The sequence below is a fragment of the Crassostrea angulata genome, chromosome 2 (assembly GCF_025612915.1).
Source record: "Crassostrea angulata isolate pt1a10 chromosome 2, ASM2561291v2, whole genome shotgun sequence".
Lineage (NCBI taxonomy): Eukaryota > Metazoa > Mollusca > Bivalvia > Ostreida > Ostreidae > Magallana > Magallana angulata.
Genome location: NC_069112.1, coordinates 54,909,438 through 54,929,797, shown reverse-complemented (window position 1 = coordinate 54,929,797; position 20,360 = coordinate 54,909,438). Strand labels below are relative to the sequence as shown.

Genomic DNA, 20,360 nt, shown 5'->3' with positions numbered 1-20,360 from the left:
TTCTCAATTTCTAAGGCATTGCAATCTGTAATATCTTAATGGATTGAAAGTTCGATAAACTTGATCACAAAGTAATTTGTATGAAAATTTAGCATTACATTCCTTTTCTTGTTATCAAATTGTAATATTTTATATAACATTTTATCTTTAATTAACTCTTACTCAGTAAACGCTTTGTCACTTTGGTATGCCATTTATGTTAATAGTGCTAATTACTATTTTTCCATATATATATATATATATATATATATATATATATATATATATATATATATATATATATATATATATATATATATATATATATATATATATATATATATATATATATATATATATACCACTTTTTTCACGTTTTTATCGTCAGTAGCTAGAAACTAGCTATCCCGTTGTTTAAACGATAACTTAAAAATCAATAGAATATACCCTATACCAACACAAACTTCAGTAAAGTTCTTTTGCATGCATTTTTGATGCATCTGATGCATTATTTATTGTTTTGTTGTTGTTAGATACAAACTCACAACCTTTTATTTCTCGGTGATAATATGACCTTTGTTTAAAAATATGATATGACAATGTGACATTTAGTAAGACACTCCTGCTATACTAACTGTAAACACGTAACTCTTATGCGCAACTAAAACCAACTTCCGTGCCACAATCAATGCATAATCCTCGACTTGAGAAAAAAGAGACAGAGAGAGAGAGAGGGAGGGAGAGCAAAAATACGAAAACTCCAGGTAAGCAACAGAAAATGAAATTTTAAAAAAAAATAGATGAACGATGAATGAAAATGTTCTAGATCATAAAAATTTGTCCATCATTTGTTAACACTGTAATTGGTTTGGTTGGCTGGCCTTAATTGAACAGGCTTGCAGTCAGTTGAAGCATATCTTTTACATCATACACCATAGCAAAACTTATATAGCATTGAAATTGCATGGCATAGCACTGAAATCTCTTAGCATAGCATTTGAATCTCATGCCATAGCATACAATCTAATAGAATCTCATTCTTCATATCATATCATAGCATACCATAGCATAGCATACAGCATTATTTTAAATCGGTTTTACTTATTTTTATTTGAAAAAAAGAAATGTTCACATTGCAGACCAGTGGTAAACTTTGGCTTCTTATTATTTTACTTCGAAATGTATGGAACTCTTTTGTGTATGGAGGCGTTTTTGTTAAAATCTCATAGCATGCCGTAGCATAGCATAGCCTACCATATCATTAAGCCCTTCATTTCAATTTCTCAGAGCATAGCACACAAATCTCATATAGCATTGCATTGAAATCTCATAGCATATTATTGAGATCGCATATATACCATAACATAGCATAAAATTGTAAAAAAAATATGCATGCAATGACTGTATCAAGTCATACTATAGTATGTGGATTGCACAACTGGGTGGATGGAAAACGTCACAGTGGAGACAGATTAGTTTTAATGGTTTTATTTTATTTTGTTTTATTTTTTATTTTTAGTGGCTGCGTTAATTAACACATCATGTGGACTCTGTTATTGTCTATTCTACTGATGTACATGATACATGAATCTGGGACTTCAGGTAAGTCAAGATAATACTATTCCATTCCGATCAACGTTCTTAAAATATATATTTATTACCTTTAATTGATTTACACAGTTCAAATGTGTACTTTCTCAGTATTTATTTCATGTCAAATTAAGCGTTAAGGGCAGCTTCAAAAATTGGTAGCTTATTCAAATACCTTGCCATGGATGTGGTTTTTATCTAGCTTGATGTTTTCAAAATTATTGGACATTGCCATTTTAAACATGTTAATAATTTCAATTGACAACATGCACTTCTTGAAGTAGCTCTTTTTAAGGAAAAAAAGCAAATACACTGTCAAAGTTACCTTATCATGTACCTTATCATGTACTTTTCACATACACTAAGTGTATACAGATTTATAAACAAAGGACTATATACGATTTGAGCCTAAAATGGCCCCCTTTTATGAACAGTGTCCTTTTATGAACAGTGTCATTTTACTGTAATTCTTTGATTTATTTGTACAAATATACATTTAAAGTTTTTTCAGAATTTTCATTTTGATTTTTAGTACCCACAGTTTAAAAATATGACATCATAAAGTTTACCTTTTCCCGCCATTTTCTCATTTCTAGCATATAGTGGTTTGTTTTGAAGCAGTTTTTCTTTAAGGAAACATTGAGCGACTGCTTGAACAAACAACGTATTTTCACTAGAGACGTATCTCTCCCATACTTATAAGTGACAAAAAGTTCGTTCTTGTTCAAAGAGTCGCTCTATATTTCCCAATCGAAAAACGATAGGAAAATTTTTTGACTGATTTTGATTGAATTATAAAAATAGCGTCACTTCTGACGTCATATGTGAGTGCATATCAATGAAATTTAATAGGTGCAAAACAAATTTAATGTCAACTCTTTTATAAAATACCAGAACAAATTAATGTACCTGAATCATTTTAAAAATAGCGAATTATAAGGGCCAAATTTGACTAATATCATATATAATTCTTTACAAGACTTCAAGAAAAAAAAATGACATAAGAATTAAGTTCATTGTATATCATTAAAAACTTTTTGTCAAAAAATAAAATAAATATCAGCATCATAATTGAAAAAGTGAGGGACAAAAGTTTTCTGATCAAAATAAGGAAATGTTTTTCTCCCTAGGAAACTGTTTTGTGTGTATTTTTTTTTTTTTTAATAAAAAAATACACAAATAATCTTGATAAACTTAAAAACGTTGAGTCTAAGTAACAAACATCACATCTGTTTTCATCAAAAATACCTACATCGGGAGTCGGTTCTTATCTTTTATATATAAATAGCAATAACTTTAACTGTATAGTCGTTTACATGGCAAAACACAGGTGATAGCAAAAAAAAAAAATTAAAAAATTAACAAGCATGCAGGTTTTAATAAAATTTTTCTTTAAGTTAAAAACTATTACGAAATAAACACAGATGATAGTGAAAAAATACAATTCAAGAAGCATGGCAATTAAGTCTCAATAATCGGCTTCTTTAATAATTTACAAAATAAATTAAGAATGTACTTTAAAGATAACTTCTGAGGAGCAACTTAAGATAAACTTTTAACAATCTAAAGTATAAGAAATGCAAGAAACGTTTAACTGATTTTTGCTAAAAGATTTATTAGCACAGATCTCTTTGGACCTTGTGATTTAAATTGTGGAGGGAATATATTATGAATTCAATGGCATTTCAAGTAGGAAAATCAAACGGATTAGAACAACAGTATCCCTGTTTACCACAATTTAACATTTTGAAACTTCAAAAATCTTCATAACTATTTACAATACCAAATTTTATTCTAAAGGAATCATTTTTTTTTTTGGTTATCAAACAATAAAAAAATTCAATCCATCAACTCTTATTCTTTAAAGACCCATTTTTTAAAGGGACATGGTCATGATTTTGTTTAAAAAACTATTTTTCTGATTTTAATGTTTTTTAATGTTGCTTCAGTAAGGCATTTTTAAAGGCAAAAAAAAATGTTAGTGTCATTTATTTGAGTTATAAGCGAGATACAGAGTTTACAATTCTTTACTATGTAAATAAAGCTTTTGTTTACTTTTAAATGCTCAAGTAAAAATTCCAGTTTTAGACCTAAAATAATTGTGTTAAATGTTACGAACTGTTTATTCCTGCTTAAAAAGAATAAGATAAACTAATCAGCTTGAAAAAGATTTTTTTTACTGGTATATTGAACCTATGTAAACAAAATCAGGGTACCAGCCATGTTTGCATGCCAAAACTGTGAGCCCTGTATCTTGCTTATAACTCTACGACTGACTCTCAAATTTCATTTGATCATTAGAAATTCATTCCAAAAGCATTGTAAATAATTAAAACAGAAAAATAGAATTTGACCCAAATCGTGACCATGCTCCTTTAAGCTAGAAAATTATCTATAATGTATAGAATAAACTGCTTCCGTTGTTTACACTCCTGATGCTCCAAACATCCGTCAGTTCTTCCTTTGTTACTAAATTTAAACAATAACATGCTTTCTTTGGGAACCTTGCGGGATTAAAATACACAACCCGTTGTTATGTAAATTTTTTTCTGCACTGATTCTTAAGGGGTCTGATGTTTATTTTCAGAATTTCTCGGGACAACTCACGCAATTTTATTACATTATCCCCAGGGTTGTCGTTAACAATGTGAATCGATGTATACCTTTTATTTTCTACTATATCTGGGTAACGATGTTATATTTATTTGTTGAAAGATGTGGTCTCATAACTGCAACGGTTTGTACATACATATCGAAGAACGCGCGCAAGCTCATAATTATAATAAAAATTTGCCAATAAACGGAAGTGTACACAAAAAGTTGTAATTCTAGTGTTTCTAACGGAAGTGTACACAAAAAAGTTGTAGAAACACTAGAACGTCAAAAGATATAGTCCCTCGATGTTACACAACCGATATAAAATTACGGTGAGAGATTTGTGCTGTCCCATTCTGTGGTAATAATATCATATATGGTACCTAATGTTACCTGTTTTATGATTACCTAATACAATTTTAAAAAAGTAATAAAATGAAATACATATTAAATAATTGTTACATGTAAATATATCAAGAAGTATGACAAGGATGAAAACATCCTACATGAATCGGTTAAAAATAGGGATATTTAGTTAAATATGCGTTTGCAGAAAGGGTCCCCGAAATTTGTAACATTCATTTCTTATATTAAATATTCATACAATATCATCAATATGATATTTTACTTTCAATGGTTCACACGTCTTAATTGTAATGAACATGTGTATTATAATTTTTTTTTTTAAATCAGCACTTTACATAAAAAACTGATTGTGAACAAAATTCATCACAGTGCATGTTTTCAGGAATCCGTAGCTGCTGTAGATAATAAGTAAGCCAATACATTTATATATGCATGTATCCATAAATATAAAAATGTAATTTATTAGCATTCTTTTTTCTTATCAATCTAGACTAGATAGTTTCTTTTGTTTAAAGGATTAAGAAATGTAACAGGTGCCAGTTCAACTACTATAATTACAAAGGTCATTTAGTCTTGTGTCATGTTGTAAATTTTGAATGTACTGCCACCCGGTAAATTCAAAATTTACAACATGACCAAGTTGTCATGTAAATTTTGTATTTACTGCCTACCGGTAAATTCACATTTACAACATGACACTTGGTTGAAAAGTATTACTGCTATTGATGGTATTTATGAAGCATTTCGAGAAAAACAACATTGGCATACATTTTAATGCTATGCAAAGTACAAACATCGTATAATGTCTTATGATTTAAGTCGTTAACATTTTAAAGAGGTGGACCTTTCCAAATGTAAACTGACCAGTGAGGGGTTAGACTACAGAGGCAACGTTTCAACGACAGTTTCTGGCAGAACGTGCCAACGCTGGGACGAACAATACCCTTGGAACCACAACTACAATTTGATTGGAGGGAACAGTGTGCATGAAAACTACTGTAGAAATCCGATCGCTGGAGAACAGCCGACCCCTTGGTGTTACACAATAGATGAAAATGTCGCAAAGGAGCTTTGTGATATTCCAATTTGTGGTATTTCCATTTCCATTCTAGCTGACCAAATTTTAAATACTAGAAAGGCAATTGCAATAGAAAAACATTTTTAAAGAATCTTTTTTAAAGAAATTTTCATAAAATCAAAATCCTTACAACCGCCTATACTCAATAAGATTTTTGTTTAGGCCACATTTGATTGAGACATATCAATAAAACACATATGTAAACCTAGCAAAGCTTGAGCTTTGTTTACAAAACAAGATTTTCAAACTCTGTCTCTTGCTTACAACTCAATATTTCATTTTCAAATTTATAAAGCATTAAATATACCCATATTAACCATTATAAACAATAATTTAATTCTGTTTGTAACGCGCTTTCTGATTGGCTAAAAATTATTTCATATCGTATAAAGAATTTGCCTACGTCTTAGTAAGACTAACGTCAAACACTTATCAATACGCCTGACGTTACGTTTGAATTTTGTACAAGTTTACGTCATTTTAAAGGTCAAATGGCCGTTTTTTTCTACAATGAAGAGTAAAAAAATTAAATTATAAGCAATGAATTCAATACTTATTAGTTTTATACGATATAAAATGGTTTGAAACAGTTTACGCTTTTTATAAACCGCTTCGCGGTTTATAAAGCGTAAACTGCCCCAAACCATTATATATCATGTAAAACAAATAAATATTGAATTCATACCTTATTTAGAATTGGAATTTAAAAAAAAAAAATTAGCTCATGATGAAAATCGTGTCCAAGTCCCTTGTAAACTTTAAAATAAACACTCTTCCCATGAAAATATTTTTCATTAAAAAGGAACTAGTAATATTTCTTTCTTTTATCTTGTATTATGTTGAGGCTTTAAAAATAAAAAACCTCCTATTCAAAGAAAACCTAGAGTCGGGAAATAAATAACAAACTGTATTTTGTCCTTTTTATTTTTACACACACATTACATGTACATGCAACAGCGTTTTCTTTAAAAAAAAAAAACCAACAAAATCCTTTTGTATCACGTTAGTATAGAACACTTGAAGAGAATCAATGTGATCAATTTAACTGAAACAAAAACCTCTATAAAAAGGACAGAGATTTGACCTTTTGAAAGTCATGGTCCGTGACAAGTCAGAATATAAATGAAGTTGAAATTAGATTTAAGGTGGCTCTATACACCACTTTTTGATGACGCAGTACACAAAAAAGTAAATCTAGAAGCATGCAATTCCGGTACTGGCTGATTTAAACTGAGGCGAATTGTGTTTGGGCCGATCTTTTGAAAAAATTGTTTAATGAATAGATTTAATTTGATAACTGGACAATTCATTACTTACAAGTCATGTGGTATTTGACACCTTCACGTTGTGTCGAATTATTTACCGAAATAAACAATAAAATCAAGTAAATTTTTTTAAATAGTTTCTTTCCCCATCATCATCATCTTACAGCGTAGCGCAGTGGGTTAGTAGGTTCACTACAAACCTATAGGTCATGAGTTCGAATCTCGTTGAGGACAATAAAGATTTTAATTTTCCAAAATTTTCTAAAACGTATTTTTTGGTTGAATACTGTGAAAGAAAATTTTAATCCGGTGAAAGTATTTCAATTATAATATACGTTAATGCACATTATTATCAACAGGTGTTCCTTACCACCTTAAGGGGATGGGAGGGTGGCTTTGAATTTCTCTCATGTTGGGATACATAAATCCTGTTAGTTAATTTTCCCCTTTGTTGACTTAGTTTTGCATTAAAGCAAATATATTCACATGTATAAACCTATAATGAAATATGTATGTATTTAGCATTCCAACATCATATTTAGGAAATTTTCTTCATCTCAGAAATGAAAAGTCCCCAAGGTGTTTGGGCCTTTGGATTTGGGAACGATAACTCTTGCCTGAGGAACTTTCATACCAAATAAAATTTAAAATATTTTTTGTGCTTATTTGCAATGATTTTCATTCAATTTTTTATGTCACATTTATTAAGATACATTTTCATATAACACCAAGAAGCTTTTTCAGATGATTTGTCGACAGAGTAAGAAAATATGAAAATCTATGTTTTGGGGAAATACTAAAAAAATTGCAATAATAACATTTTTGAATGTTAAGAAATTTTATATTTTTATTAAGGTGTCCGAAGGAAATATCCATCACATAACAAAAACATTTCTCTCAATCTGTTGATAGTTAACTTTTTAAAAATTGTTTTACAAGAACACGAAAAAGCATTTAAAAATTCTTTAAAAATACCTATTGTATCCCTTTCATCATTTTAATATGCACCTTAACTAATCAGATGTTAATTAAGCAATGTTTTTTTTTCTATTCGTTATCTTTTAAAAACAATGTTACCACCGTCTTTTTTATAATTGGTTGCTACATTTACAAATAATAAAATTCATTCTGATGTCACATAACATGGCCCCTAATGTTAGTTGTCAGATCCCTTTTTGTTTTGCGCTACTGTAGAGATCTGTAGCTGATTAGATTGCAGTGTGATGGAAAGTACATAATAATCAAAACTTTAGGACCCTTTTATGATTTATAAATTCAACAATGTTTACAACTCATGGCTCGCAATCAAACATCTGACGCTTTAACCTACTGCTGAAACTAATGAATTAAGAAAATATTTACAAATAAATGTAGATAGTTTAGCTGTTTCTTTTGAAAGATAGCTCGTCACACTTAGAAAGTTTTCAAAATGGTTATAGTATAGTTTCTCCAATATGTACGCTTTTTAAAAAAATAAGGAATATCATGCAAGCTAGTTCTCTACCATAATAATATAATGCACATATTTTAAGTCAACAAACTTACCTGGTTCTTAATTACAAAATGATTTTCTAATATGAAGGCGAACAATTGATAAACTAGAACCATTTTAACAAGAGCTTTGACTTTGGGTAGTTGTGTCAAACAGCAACGTGACGTAGGCTTGTCTTTTTCATCGCTGGCCACTCAGCCATGGCTCTTTGAAATCAACACTTGAGCTAAGAATACGCAATCGGTGCATATTTCGCTTGAAACCGTGTCATTTTTAACTTGTTTTGATGCAAGGAATAGATAGCTACGTCCTACTGAAAGTCCAAGGTCTTGTTAGAATGGTTCTAGTTGATCCACTTCAAACCTATGTGATAATGAATAGCTTAATATTGCTTTCAGAATGTAGAGATACCCAGAAAGGAGAGGCGTACATTGGGAACACATCTCACACGGTGGATGGAAGTCAGTGTGTGAGATGGGACAGCGTAAACGAAACTGATTCAGATTATCTCAATGTTAAATACCTGAAAGGAAGGAAAGGTGCCCATGAAAATTTTTGTAGAAATCCGAACAATGACACGGCACCCTGGTGCTATACTGCTACGGTTGGTGGATCCTGGAATTACTGTAACATTCCCTTTTGTAAAAGGAGTAAGTTAATCTAAAATATATATTTCCTAGTATCTATTACTTTTTAATCATACTTTTATGTCAAACACTGAAATCTGATTGGTTTAGACGCAGTTGATAATCCGTTCTATTACCCTCAGCGTTAGCAACACACTTGGCAACAGGTAACACAACGAATTGTTACATGCGCGTAAATTATGCGCGTACAGTTCGCCGTATAATTCACTTCATTTCTATACAAAAACAGTAAAAAAATTCTCTAAAATTAAGACATTCAGTATAAGAAAATAAATAGTGCCTGTTCGGGAGGATAACAGTTGAAATTGACACCCCTCTAAAACCATTGTCAACCTCAGCTTCGCGTCGGTTGACAATGGTTTCATCGGGGTGTCAATTTCAACTGTTACCCTCCCAAACAGGCACTATTCATACAGTGAATTTAATCTTGAATTTTAAAAAAAACCCTAGCATACTAGCATTACTGTTTGCACGATTTGTCCTACAGGTAATGCAGAATGTCTTAGAAATCCCAATGGATTTGATTATTTTGGAACCGAGAATAAAACTGTCGACAACATAGAATGCCAATGCTGGGATACAGTGGAACCACATAAACATAATTTCTCGAAGGGATTCATGGGACTGTCTGCCTCTGAACATGAAAACTATTGTAGAAATCCTAACGACGATCAAAAGCCCTGGTGCTACACCGTTAATAGTACAATCAAGTTTCAGTACTGCAACATTCCAAATTGTCCGGAACGTAAGTGAATTTATACGATAATCTTAACATCCACACATCTAATTGTCCGTCTTTTTCTATTTTGTTTTAATACACCCAGAATTTTCATTACATGTATAAGTTCTATGCGCAACATACATTAAGAGGGTAACAGTTAACTGTATACAGGGTTATTTTCGCCCCGTTTATTTTTCGCCCCTTTACGATTGCAAACAATTTCGCCCGGTCTTGAATTCGCCCAGAAGCAGTTGTCTTTAAGGAGAGATAATTAAAAACATTTGAATTTGCCCAGTCTTAAATTCGCCCGCTGGCAATAAGGGCAAAAGGGGCGTAAATAAAACGGGGCGAATATTTCCCTGTATACAGTACTATTCCTTAAAATAAAATGTAAGCATTGCATAAATTTAAAAGTCCCTACGGTCAGTGGATGGAAATAAACAGTTTTAAAATCTGAAATGATTTTTTTTTTAAATTACGAAATGAAATAGGTGACTGTAGGATCACAGAAAAAGGTATAAATTATAGAGGAAAACAGCAAACGACTCGAGACGGGATCCAGTGCCGACGTTGGGACAGCGTTGAGAACCTACCATACAGTTTTCCAGCAGCTTCGGTTTCCGCTCAGGAAAACTATTGTAGAAATCCGGATCATGACTCTGCCCCATGGTGCTTAACAGTGCATCCTAATATATGGTGGCAGTATTGTGATGTTCCTTTTTGTTTTAATGGCAAGTTAATTTACCCGACCTCTTTACAAAGGCACCGCTTTCAAAATGACGTATTAGCAGAAGCAAACCATTATATTTAAGATCTTAGTGTCGAAATGTAAACAACACATACGTGTAAAGGTCTGATTTTAAAAAAAAGATTAAAAAATTGCCGATTATTTGTACAGTGTCGTTCATTTTTATTTTATTTGTTGAATCTTTTACCTCACAAAAAATTTGATAATTTTTAGATTCCTATTCATGTGTTTTTTCGAAAGAAAACTGTTCCTTCGAACAGCTTAATAACAACGCGACTGAGTGGGTTCTTGAAACAGCAGAGGAGCGTAAGTAATTAAATATTTTGATAAAAACGTGTGCCATTTTCAGAGTTTTTGTGTACACCTACTCAAATTAAGATTATAATAACAATAATTATTTTTCATTATCATAAAGAAGAGAATTGAATATTATATATGTATTATAATATTTCTTCTGCTACTTGTAGAAACAACACTTGTTTTAACCATCACCGAGAATATGACATCTTTACAAAATGTATTACCTTCATTGAGATTACCCAAATTGCGATTCACAAAAACCGGAAGTTGTTTACAAATGAATTACCGCAGCCATGGAATATGTCTGACTATTAGAACTGATAAAAAGAATTTCACTTCTCTTTCTGGCAGCGAGGTGTGGAAGTTCATAAAAGTTAACATTGACAACTCAGAGGATACTTACCAGGTCAGAGAATTTAAATTTCACTTAAATGAATAAATTACATTCAACACCATCTTTATATCATGCCGTAATCAAAACAATGCTTTGAAGTTAAGAAAGTCTAGATCTGAATATATATTAATAAGGAAATCGATATAAAAGATTTCAAACGATTACTTTTTTAATAAACATTTTATTGCAACTGAAGTTTGGAAAATCAATGCGTTATTGTGATTAAATAGTGTTGAGCCAAGCATATGGTTGGCTGATTGCTGTCAATTATGTTAAATACATGTACCTTACAATACTAAAAATAGAAAAAAATCAAAGACCTCACTATCATTTAAAGATTATTTGTTTGACGAGATATTGGCGCTTCTGATTGATCGAAAAATTTCTTTGATACCTGCATTAATAAAATTTTTGCCGGTGAAAAGCAGAATATTGACCCCCGTGGAATCATGACCGGGGGTCATTTTTCGACGTAGGATATTAAACCCCAGGTCAACATTCTACGTAGAAAAATAACCCTTTTGCCGGAAGAATAATTGACATTTTCATAAAAGTAAGTTCATTCTACGTGAAGAAGAATGGCCACTGTAGAAAAATGACCCCCTTAAATTTTTTTTAATTTTTCAGTTTTTTTTTTTTTTTTTTTAATATGTATAATAGTCTCTACAATGTTGTAATTTTATTGCAGTACACAGAAAGGGGCAGCACCTATGACTCATATTGTGGTTTCATTAATTTTCGTGGGTATCAATTTTCGTGGATTTTCGGAAAACCACAGTTTCAAGGATACGTAATTTCGTGGTCAATGATCCTATCAATTGAAATTGAACTTCAATGAACATTTAATTTCGTGGATCAACTTAACAACGAAATCCACGAAAATTGGTATTCAACGAATATTGATGAAACCACAGTATTCAATTCAACTTAAAATGAAAGACTGTGCATGTTTAAGAAAGGGAAAGAAATCCTTGAGTTATAACGAGATACTGTGGTGGCTGCTATAGGATCCTATGGCGGCCGCCTAAGATACTGACAAAATGTACCGAGCTCTCATCACAACGAGAGTATATCAACCTTGGACTTCGTCCTCGGTCGATACATTCTCATCAGGTCTATAAAACCATGTATTGACCTCATTAAAAGGCTATAATTGTATATAACCTTATTGAAATTTTTTTTGTTCTTCTTTAGATAATTATGACACCAACTCCTATTACTTCATCAGGGGTTTTTGCCATAAAGAATATATACATAAGTAACATATCCTGTGAAGGTACAAATTTATATACAATTTTTTCAGTAAAATGTTTAAATATACATTTACCAATAGCTAATCAAAAAATTATGTATGTCTAAAAAAAAAAAACCTAATGTGTGGGGTTTTATACTTTTGTTTCTGGTTTAAAGATTGCTTCGCTTGCTTGAATGATGGGTCTTGCATTGAGAATGGAAAATTTTGTGACATGAGTATGGACTGCCTCGATAACAGCGACGAAGAGAACTGTGGTAAAATGTTGAAAATATTTATCATGCAATTTAGAAAAAAAATTATTACTTAGAGGTTCGTTCCTCTGTTTTTGGGTAGCCATTTTGGATCACCTCTATTCTAGAAATTATGCATTATATATTGATTCTACCCATAAATTCAAATTTTACACTGCCAATCAAACTATCTTAAATAAAATAGTAATGGAAAAATTACATATATACAGAGTTTAGTATGGGACTATATTTTGTGGCGGAAGGTTTTAAGAAGAAAATAAATATTTTTCATAACTCAATTGTTTTAGAGTACCGTCACTTTAGCTTACTTATTTTCAGTTCAAACAAAATTTCCAGATAGTTTGTGCATTAGAATATATTCATTTTGTTACAAAAAACATAATTTTACAATTTTTCAATATGTCTATCGACACATATTGGCAAATTTAACTTATATTTCATAACAGTCAAGGAAAAATTAATCCCAATTTTTGCCTATAATCGGCTTATTTCATGCCATATCTCAAATTTTACATAATAGACCCATACTTTTTGTTTTATTTTCTGAAATTTTAAGATTTTCTAAAAAGGTTATCATAATTTGAGAAAAAGTTTGAGACTGTTAAATAATTTCATTACATGTTGAATTGATAATGGATAAAAATAAAGTTTTATCAGTGCAAAAAGGTCAAAATATCAAATAGGTGAAGATATTGTAACATTTTTCTTTATGATAATTTTAATTTTATTCATTTTAAATAGTATAAATTTGTATTTCGTGCCATGGTTCATTTCGATAAAAAAAATTATAGAGGGAAAAGCGATTTATGTGAAATCTGCACTTTCAGTGCAGAAAGGTCATATTAAACACACCGTAGCGCCAAATGAAGCATATAGACCCCAAAATTTTGTTTAGAATTTTGGTTAAGCTATGTGTGTAGATTTAAAAAAAAATACTTTAGAAAAAAACTTTAAGACTTTTGATTGTAGGACCCAACGTCCTTTTAAAAGACCTTGATACCAGTTTTTTATTGTAGTTCTGGAGTGTTACAATGAAAACAAATATGAAGGGTTTAGAAAAAAAACTAAATTTCTTCACCAGTGTGCTGATGATGGTACGTGTAAATTTAACTCCCAAAGCAAAGGAAAGCCGGGTTGTTTCATTTATTCTGGAAAACAGTGGGAAGACTGCAGCGTTCCAAAATGTAGTAAGACAACTTATTGTTCAGTCGATAATGCTTAACAGTTTGTCTGATATAAAAAGCAACACAGTAATAACAAAAATTGATCAAAAATTATACTTATTTTTGATTATACAACGATTGATAAACAAGTGTTATTATATTGATATGTGTATTGAGATACTTATTAAAGAGAATCTTTCATAAGAATTGAAAGTAAAACCTTTATTTAATCATACAATTTCCCTTTTTTTACAGAGGTAGAAAGTTTAAAATGTGATTTTGAAAATGATATGTGTAATTGGAAGTTTCCAGAGCATGGAGTGAAATGGAATCAGCACCAATCTGAAATAGATGGTACATGTATATATTTCAGACATGTCAAAACTGTATATAGGGTTATTTTCGCCCCGTGTAGTTTTCGCCAGTCTACACTTACAAACAGTTTTGCCTCATCTTGAATTCACCAAGACACAGTTGTGTTTTAAGAGAGATATTATGAGACATTAGAGTTCGCCATGTCTTAAATCCGCTGACAACGAGAGCGAAAGGGGCGAAAATAAAACGGGGGCGAATATTTCGCTGTATAGAGTATATTTTAAATATTTTATTTATTTCATTTAAATGTTCACCAAGTTTAATTGGAATGACAGCGCATGCCTAGAGTCTAATGCTAACCATTTTTATAAAAATGACTTCAATTGAATAATTGACCTGATCGAATGAGCCCAAATGGTTATCAATTTCTAACCAACTTGTTCTTGTTCTTGTTCAAATGAAAAATCTTATCAATTCAACGGGTTATCTTAATTACAGACGAAGGAGTTGTTTCGGCGAAATTTCTAACTACAAGTAGCAATGAGGGGGAAAAAGCTGTTTTATACAGTGCACCACAGCCTGCATCGTCTGACACTGGTTGTTTATCAATGTCTTACTTAGGACAGAATGTCCGCTTACAACTCTATATAACCCAAGGCACCCAATACACACGAAACAAAACGGTCTTCGAACGACGGGATGTTGATTCCAAACTTTTTACTAAAAAAAGCATTCAGACACCAACAAATACTCCGTATATGGTACTATTTTTATTTTTACTTTGAACTGAAGGTAGAGAGAAACTGTCACGGTGTATAACTGATTTCGATTTGTATCATACTCACTACTGTATACAGGGTTATTTTCGCCCCCTGTAATTTTCGCCAGTCTTCATATGCAAACAGTTTCGCCCCTTCTTGAATTCGCCCAGACACAGTTATGTTTAAAGAGAGATATTGTGAGACATTAATATTGGAGTTTGCCATGTCTTAAATTTGCCCGCTGACAAAAGGGCGAAAGGGGCGAAAATAAAACGGGGGCGAATATTACCCTGTATACAGCAGCATCTTTTTGTAGGTTATCTTGGTTATAACGCCCAAGGCAAATCGATCAGGCACAATAGAGATTGGAAAAATAAGTTATGAAAAGGGCATTTGCGCAGGTAAATCACTTTTGATACATTTAGTATGTATTCCTGATGACAAACCAATTATTATCAATACAATTAAGGGGGCTTGAAGGTCGTGCTTATTTATGGACTATATTAATCTCCTTCAGATGAAGAGCTCTGTCTAAATAAATCGGAAAATATTCAAATACTGTAAACCAAAATTTATTCGCGACGACTTTATTTCGCGATTTACTAATGCAAAAGTGGTTCGCGATGACTAATGTTCGCGATCAAACCGCACCCAGACCCGTTTTGTTATAACAACCAGACGATATCGCGGCTAGAAATATTTGCTACGACGCAAACCTCGCGAAAATTTCTCACACGCAAATAAAAATTGGTTCACAGTATTTAGGCTAAAATGTAAGGATTTGTTCCTTTTTAATTAAAAATGGTGATCATCTATTCTCCTTAACATGAGGAATAAAAATTGGTAAACTATGTTTTCATATGAACAATGAAAATGATTAATTTTTAATATGCAGACAAAGACCCATGTAGCATAACCCAGTTTCAATGTGATGATGGCAGTTGCATTTCTGTTGGTGACTTTTGTAATGGATTAACTGACTGTCCTAACCAGGAAGATGAATCAACATGTAAATACAACAACAAGACGTCGTGTTTAGAGTACACCAGTGGTTGTCTAACACATTGTCCTGCTCACTGCCAATGCGATGGATTCAATTTTAAATGCAGTTTCCCGGAAAACGTAGCAAAAGAAGTCAGGGTTCTCGATTTAAGTTTGAATTCATTTAATATGGAAAGCCTTGAAAACTTTGGCATGCTTGTGCACTTAAATCTTTCAAGATGTCATCTGTCTGATTCATCACTTAAAGGTTTCGGAATACGATTAAATTCGTCGAACCTTCAGAATTTGGATCTGTCATACAACGATATTCGAAATCTAGAATTGAAATCATTCGATGGATTGCGAAGTTTACTATACTTAAATATATCATACAATCAACTCACGGCTCTTCAAATGAGTTTCGTTCAGTCCACTCCAAAGTTAAGACATTTGATTATTACTAATAATAAAATTAAAACAATTACGGAAAGCAACAATCGACTCAGTTCAAGTCTAGAGTTGTTAGATTTACAGAACAACAACTTGATGACTATTCAACCCAGTTCGCTTTATAGGCTGAAGTCTGTCTCAAAAATAGTTCTGCGCAACAACAATATCACAAATACCGGCTTCTATTTTTCAACATCAATGGAAATGCTATATGAATTAGATCTAAGCAATAATGTTATTGAAGAGATTACTGATTATATGTTTAATGGGTTAAACAGATTAAGATATCTTAATTTACAAAATAACCTAATTGCAATATTAAATGGATTCTCATTTTCAACGCTAAACTCTTTGCGTACATTGAATCTTGCTTTTAATCAGATACATGTCATTAATAAAATGACATTTGAAAATCTAGTGTCGCTTACAAAATTAAATCTAACCGGTAACAAATTACAAATTATAACTCCAATAAGATTTGTTCCCTTAGTAAAACTTCAGATTTTGGATTTGTCGGGTAACGGTTTAGAGAACTTGGAATACGACGCATTTAAAGGACTAGAGTCAGTTAAGTATTTATTCATACACAATAACGAACTAACAGTTTCCAGGAAAATGTTCCAAGGCCTCTGTAATCTTGAATGGATGCAAACAGATTCTTATATCATTTGTTGCGCAAAGCCCTTGACCGTTGATTCATCCAAATGCATATCGCAACGGGATAGTATTTCGTCATGTGAACAATTGATAAATGTTGGGTTTCTTGCCCAGATGATTTGGTACATGGCTCTATTCTCTGTGATTGGAAATGCATATGTTATATACTATCGCATTCAGGGATCAACTATAGGCAACGTTTCACAAGGTGGCTTTGTCTTGCATCTAAGTGTTTCAGATTTTTTAATGGGTGTGTATTTGTTCATCATAGCCATTGCCGATCTGGAGTATCGAAACATCTATGGATTTAACGATGGTGAGTGGAGACATAGCACTACCTGTACCATAGCAGGATTCCTGGCTACAACATCTAGTGAAGCATCAGTGATTTTTATATTTTTCATAACCATTGAAAGATACCTCGTTTTGAAACTTCCATTTTCTGCGGGACTTGTTAAAAAAAGACGAGTGATTCTCTTTGTCTCATTTGTTGCTTGGTTGGTTGCTATTTCGTTTTCCCTAATACCCGTATTGGTTTACCCTGACTTCTACAGTAGATCCACTGTCTGCATATCCTTGCCTTTAACACCAGAAAAGACGTCTGGTTGGGAGTATTCAACCTTTTTGTACATTGGATTCAACATGCTTCTTTTTATGGCCATTCTGATTGGTCAATTGCTGATCTATATACATGTCAAACAAATGGGAAAGAAAATAAACAACGACAATTCAAAACGGGAAATGGCTGTTTTTAAATCTCTGTCGTATGTTGTGTTGTCAGACACATTTTGCTGGATTCCAATCATAATCATCGGTAAGAACAGTACGTCCATATACTTTTCTTCTGACTGTGTTATTCTTTTTTTATGACTTCTTCCTTTGATTTTCGTCCAGTATGCTGCGGTTTAATTCATATTTGACACTCACTACTGTAACATTTTACTCAATACGATCCTGATGAAATTAACCAAGTATCAATTAAATGATTTACCTCATCATATTTAAGGACTTTTAGCCAGTGGAGGGGTGGATATTTCGTCGGACGTGTACGCCTGGGTCATTGTGCTCGTACTACCAATCAACTCGGCACTAAATCCCTTCATATATACGTTCAGTATGATCTACAGACAGGTAAAAAGGCTTGAAATTGCTCCTACATGTGACATACTGTGGTTTTATCAATATTCGTTGAATACCAATTTTCGTGGATTTCGTTATTAAGTTGATCCACGAAATTAATTAACTGTTCATTGAAGTGCAACTTCTATTAACATTTTGTATTGATGGGGTCATTGGACAATAATTTACGTATCCTTGAGACTGTGATTTTCACTTTATTCTCGAAAATTGAATCCCTTGAATATTAATGAAACCACAGTAGTGACCGAGTCTAATCTCCGACAATTTAGTGATTGGTTATCATAGATGAAAGTTCAGTTGAGATTTTCTGATCACAACACAGCGTCGCCTTGTCCGTTTGTCTTCTAACAGTATATGATATCTTTTACCTCTCCGAATTCACTCGACCAATTTTTAACAATCTTATCTGCTCTAATCAATCGGTGATCAAACGAAAATCATGCCTGTTTGGAGAAGAAATAATAAACAAAATGAATAAAAATGATAGGATGTTTTAAACATTTACGATAGTTATAAGGCCAAGTGTCTTTTTGGAGCTAGATCCACTATGACGTCAATGGTTTACCCCTTATTTAAAATATACCATCATAGATGACACATAAACATTTCTTATAAAAATCTAAATGTACACTCTAAATCACTTACTGTGTATTATTCCCTTAATTCACAACCATAGTGCACTATTCTACCAATATGCATCAAACAGTGACAATTTTGTGTTTACGTTCAAATCAATGGGAGGAACAAATAATGGAAGATAGGTCGCGTCTGACGTTAACTTTGATAAGCTTTTTTATTTAGAGTTTGTCTGATTTGGTTATATTGTCGTCAAGATGAGCAATGTACGTCATGCAAGGGTTGTTTTATTTCAGAAAACGAGATCTCAGAAAAGCTCCAATATCACTTTGATGGGAGGAACAACTGAAAATCAAGAGATCCGCAAATAACAAATAGTGACAGACATTTTTTTTAATCATTCGTTTCAATTAGTTTTTGTGGAAAAAGTGGTGAATTTATGAACTTTTGTGTGTATGTGCAGGATTTTTTTTCAGCAGATGTGTTGTCATTTTAAAATATCTTTATGGATTCAATCATATTCAATGAAATATGTTTAATTTTTCGATAAATATAGAACGACATATGTTAAAAAGAGATTTTTTAAAAATTAATAGTTGGCATTTATTAATCATATATCATTAGTTTTACGATGATAAGACTCAGAAGAAAGGTTTCCGTAACAAAACACATTTGCCACATTTTGTGTAAAGTTTTAGTTTTGGACTATTCTTAACAATATCTAAATAACCCCTACCTGATTCCATTACGCACATTTGCTTTTTTTATGAAGGAACTTTAAGTACGTACAAAACAGAAAGAAGAAAAGCCTTTTACACATACATGTATTTACCCCTTTAATTTCTTTTCTCTCTTCTGCACAAGTCAAAATGGGCGGAAGTTCTATGCAAACCTGAGAAACAAGTGTTACATGTACCTAGTGTGTATGCATTATTGAAATACAAAGTGAATTACATCCCATGCATCTAACAAAAAGATCATTTCCACATTTTCATTATTTCGTTCATCGGTGTCTCGCATAATCATGTTGCCCACAAAACATATAACAATTGTATCCTACATTTCATTTTGATTATATGCTAAAGTTACATATCTCAATATCGCACTAGAATATATGTTCATTTTTATTTATCACAAATAAAGAAATGTGTCCTTATGTAAGGTGTGTAAGGAAGTAAAGAACTAAACATTACCTGCCACCCATCTTATATATTCACTGTTTGCGTTTAATTAAGGAAAAATATACTGGCTCTAAATTTTAGAATATTTTCAAGTAAAAGTGTGTATTATTTTTTCATTAGAATTCATTTCCAACACTTAATTCTTAATATACTAGTTGTCGTATAACCAAATAGCGCGGGTTATAGGGGTCTTTTTCCGGCCGACCCGACTCGTCTAATCCCCAAGTTTCACATTTACCGCTTTTAACTATAGCAGTTTGTAGTCAATCACAAGATCTCGCGGACCAGAAAGAACTTGGACTCTCAAGGGTAAGTAGTTTGTAATCAAATTCGTTCTACATTATATTTGCTTATAAAACAATATTTTGGATATAGTTTTCCTTCAAAGTTCGATTTTTTTCTTTGCTGTAAACATTAGTTGAATTATGGCCAAAAATATCCATTTAAAATTCTAA

General features: G+C 32.0%; 1 protein-coding gene across 1 annotated transcript; it reads left to right on the top strand.

The window, feature by feature from the left end:
- The first annotated feature begins 650 nt into the window (after nt 1-650).
- On the top strand, nt 651-19,692 carry LOC128171608 (uncharacterized). The gene is made up of 17 exons (XM_052837400.1): nt 651-743; nt 1,499-1,581; nt 5,367-5,621; nt 8,764-9,015; nt 9,500-9,757; nt 10,225-10,464; nt 10,695-10,787; nt 10,949-11,187; nt 12,370-12,451; nt 12,586-12,684; nt 13,698-13,868; nt 14,100-14,198; nt 14,658-14,920; nt 15,237-15,321; nt 15,816-17,822; nt 18,015-18,139; nt 19,021-19,692. Exons 2-17 carry the CDS (start codon nt 1,521-1,523, stop codon nt 19,093-19,095), a joined length of 4,404 nt encoding a protein of 1,467 aa, XP_052693360.1. The 5' UTR covers nt 651-743; nt 1,499-1,520; the 3' UTR covers nt 19,096-19,692.
- The last annotated feature ends 668 nt before the right edge of the window (nt 19,693-20,360 follow it).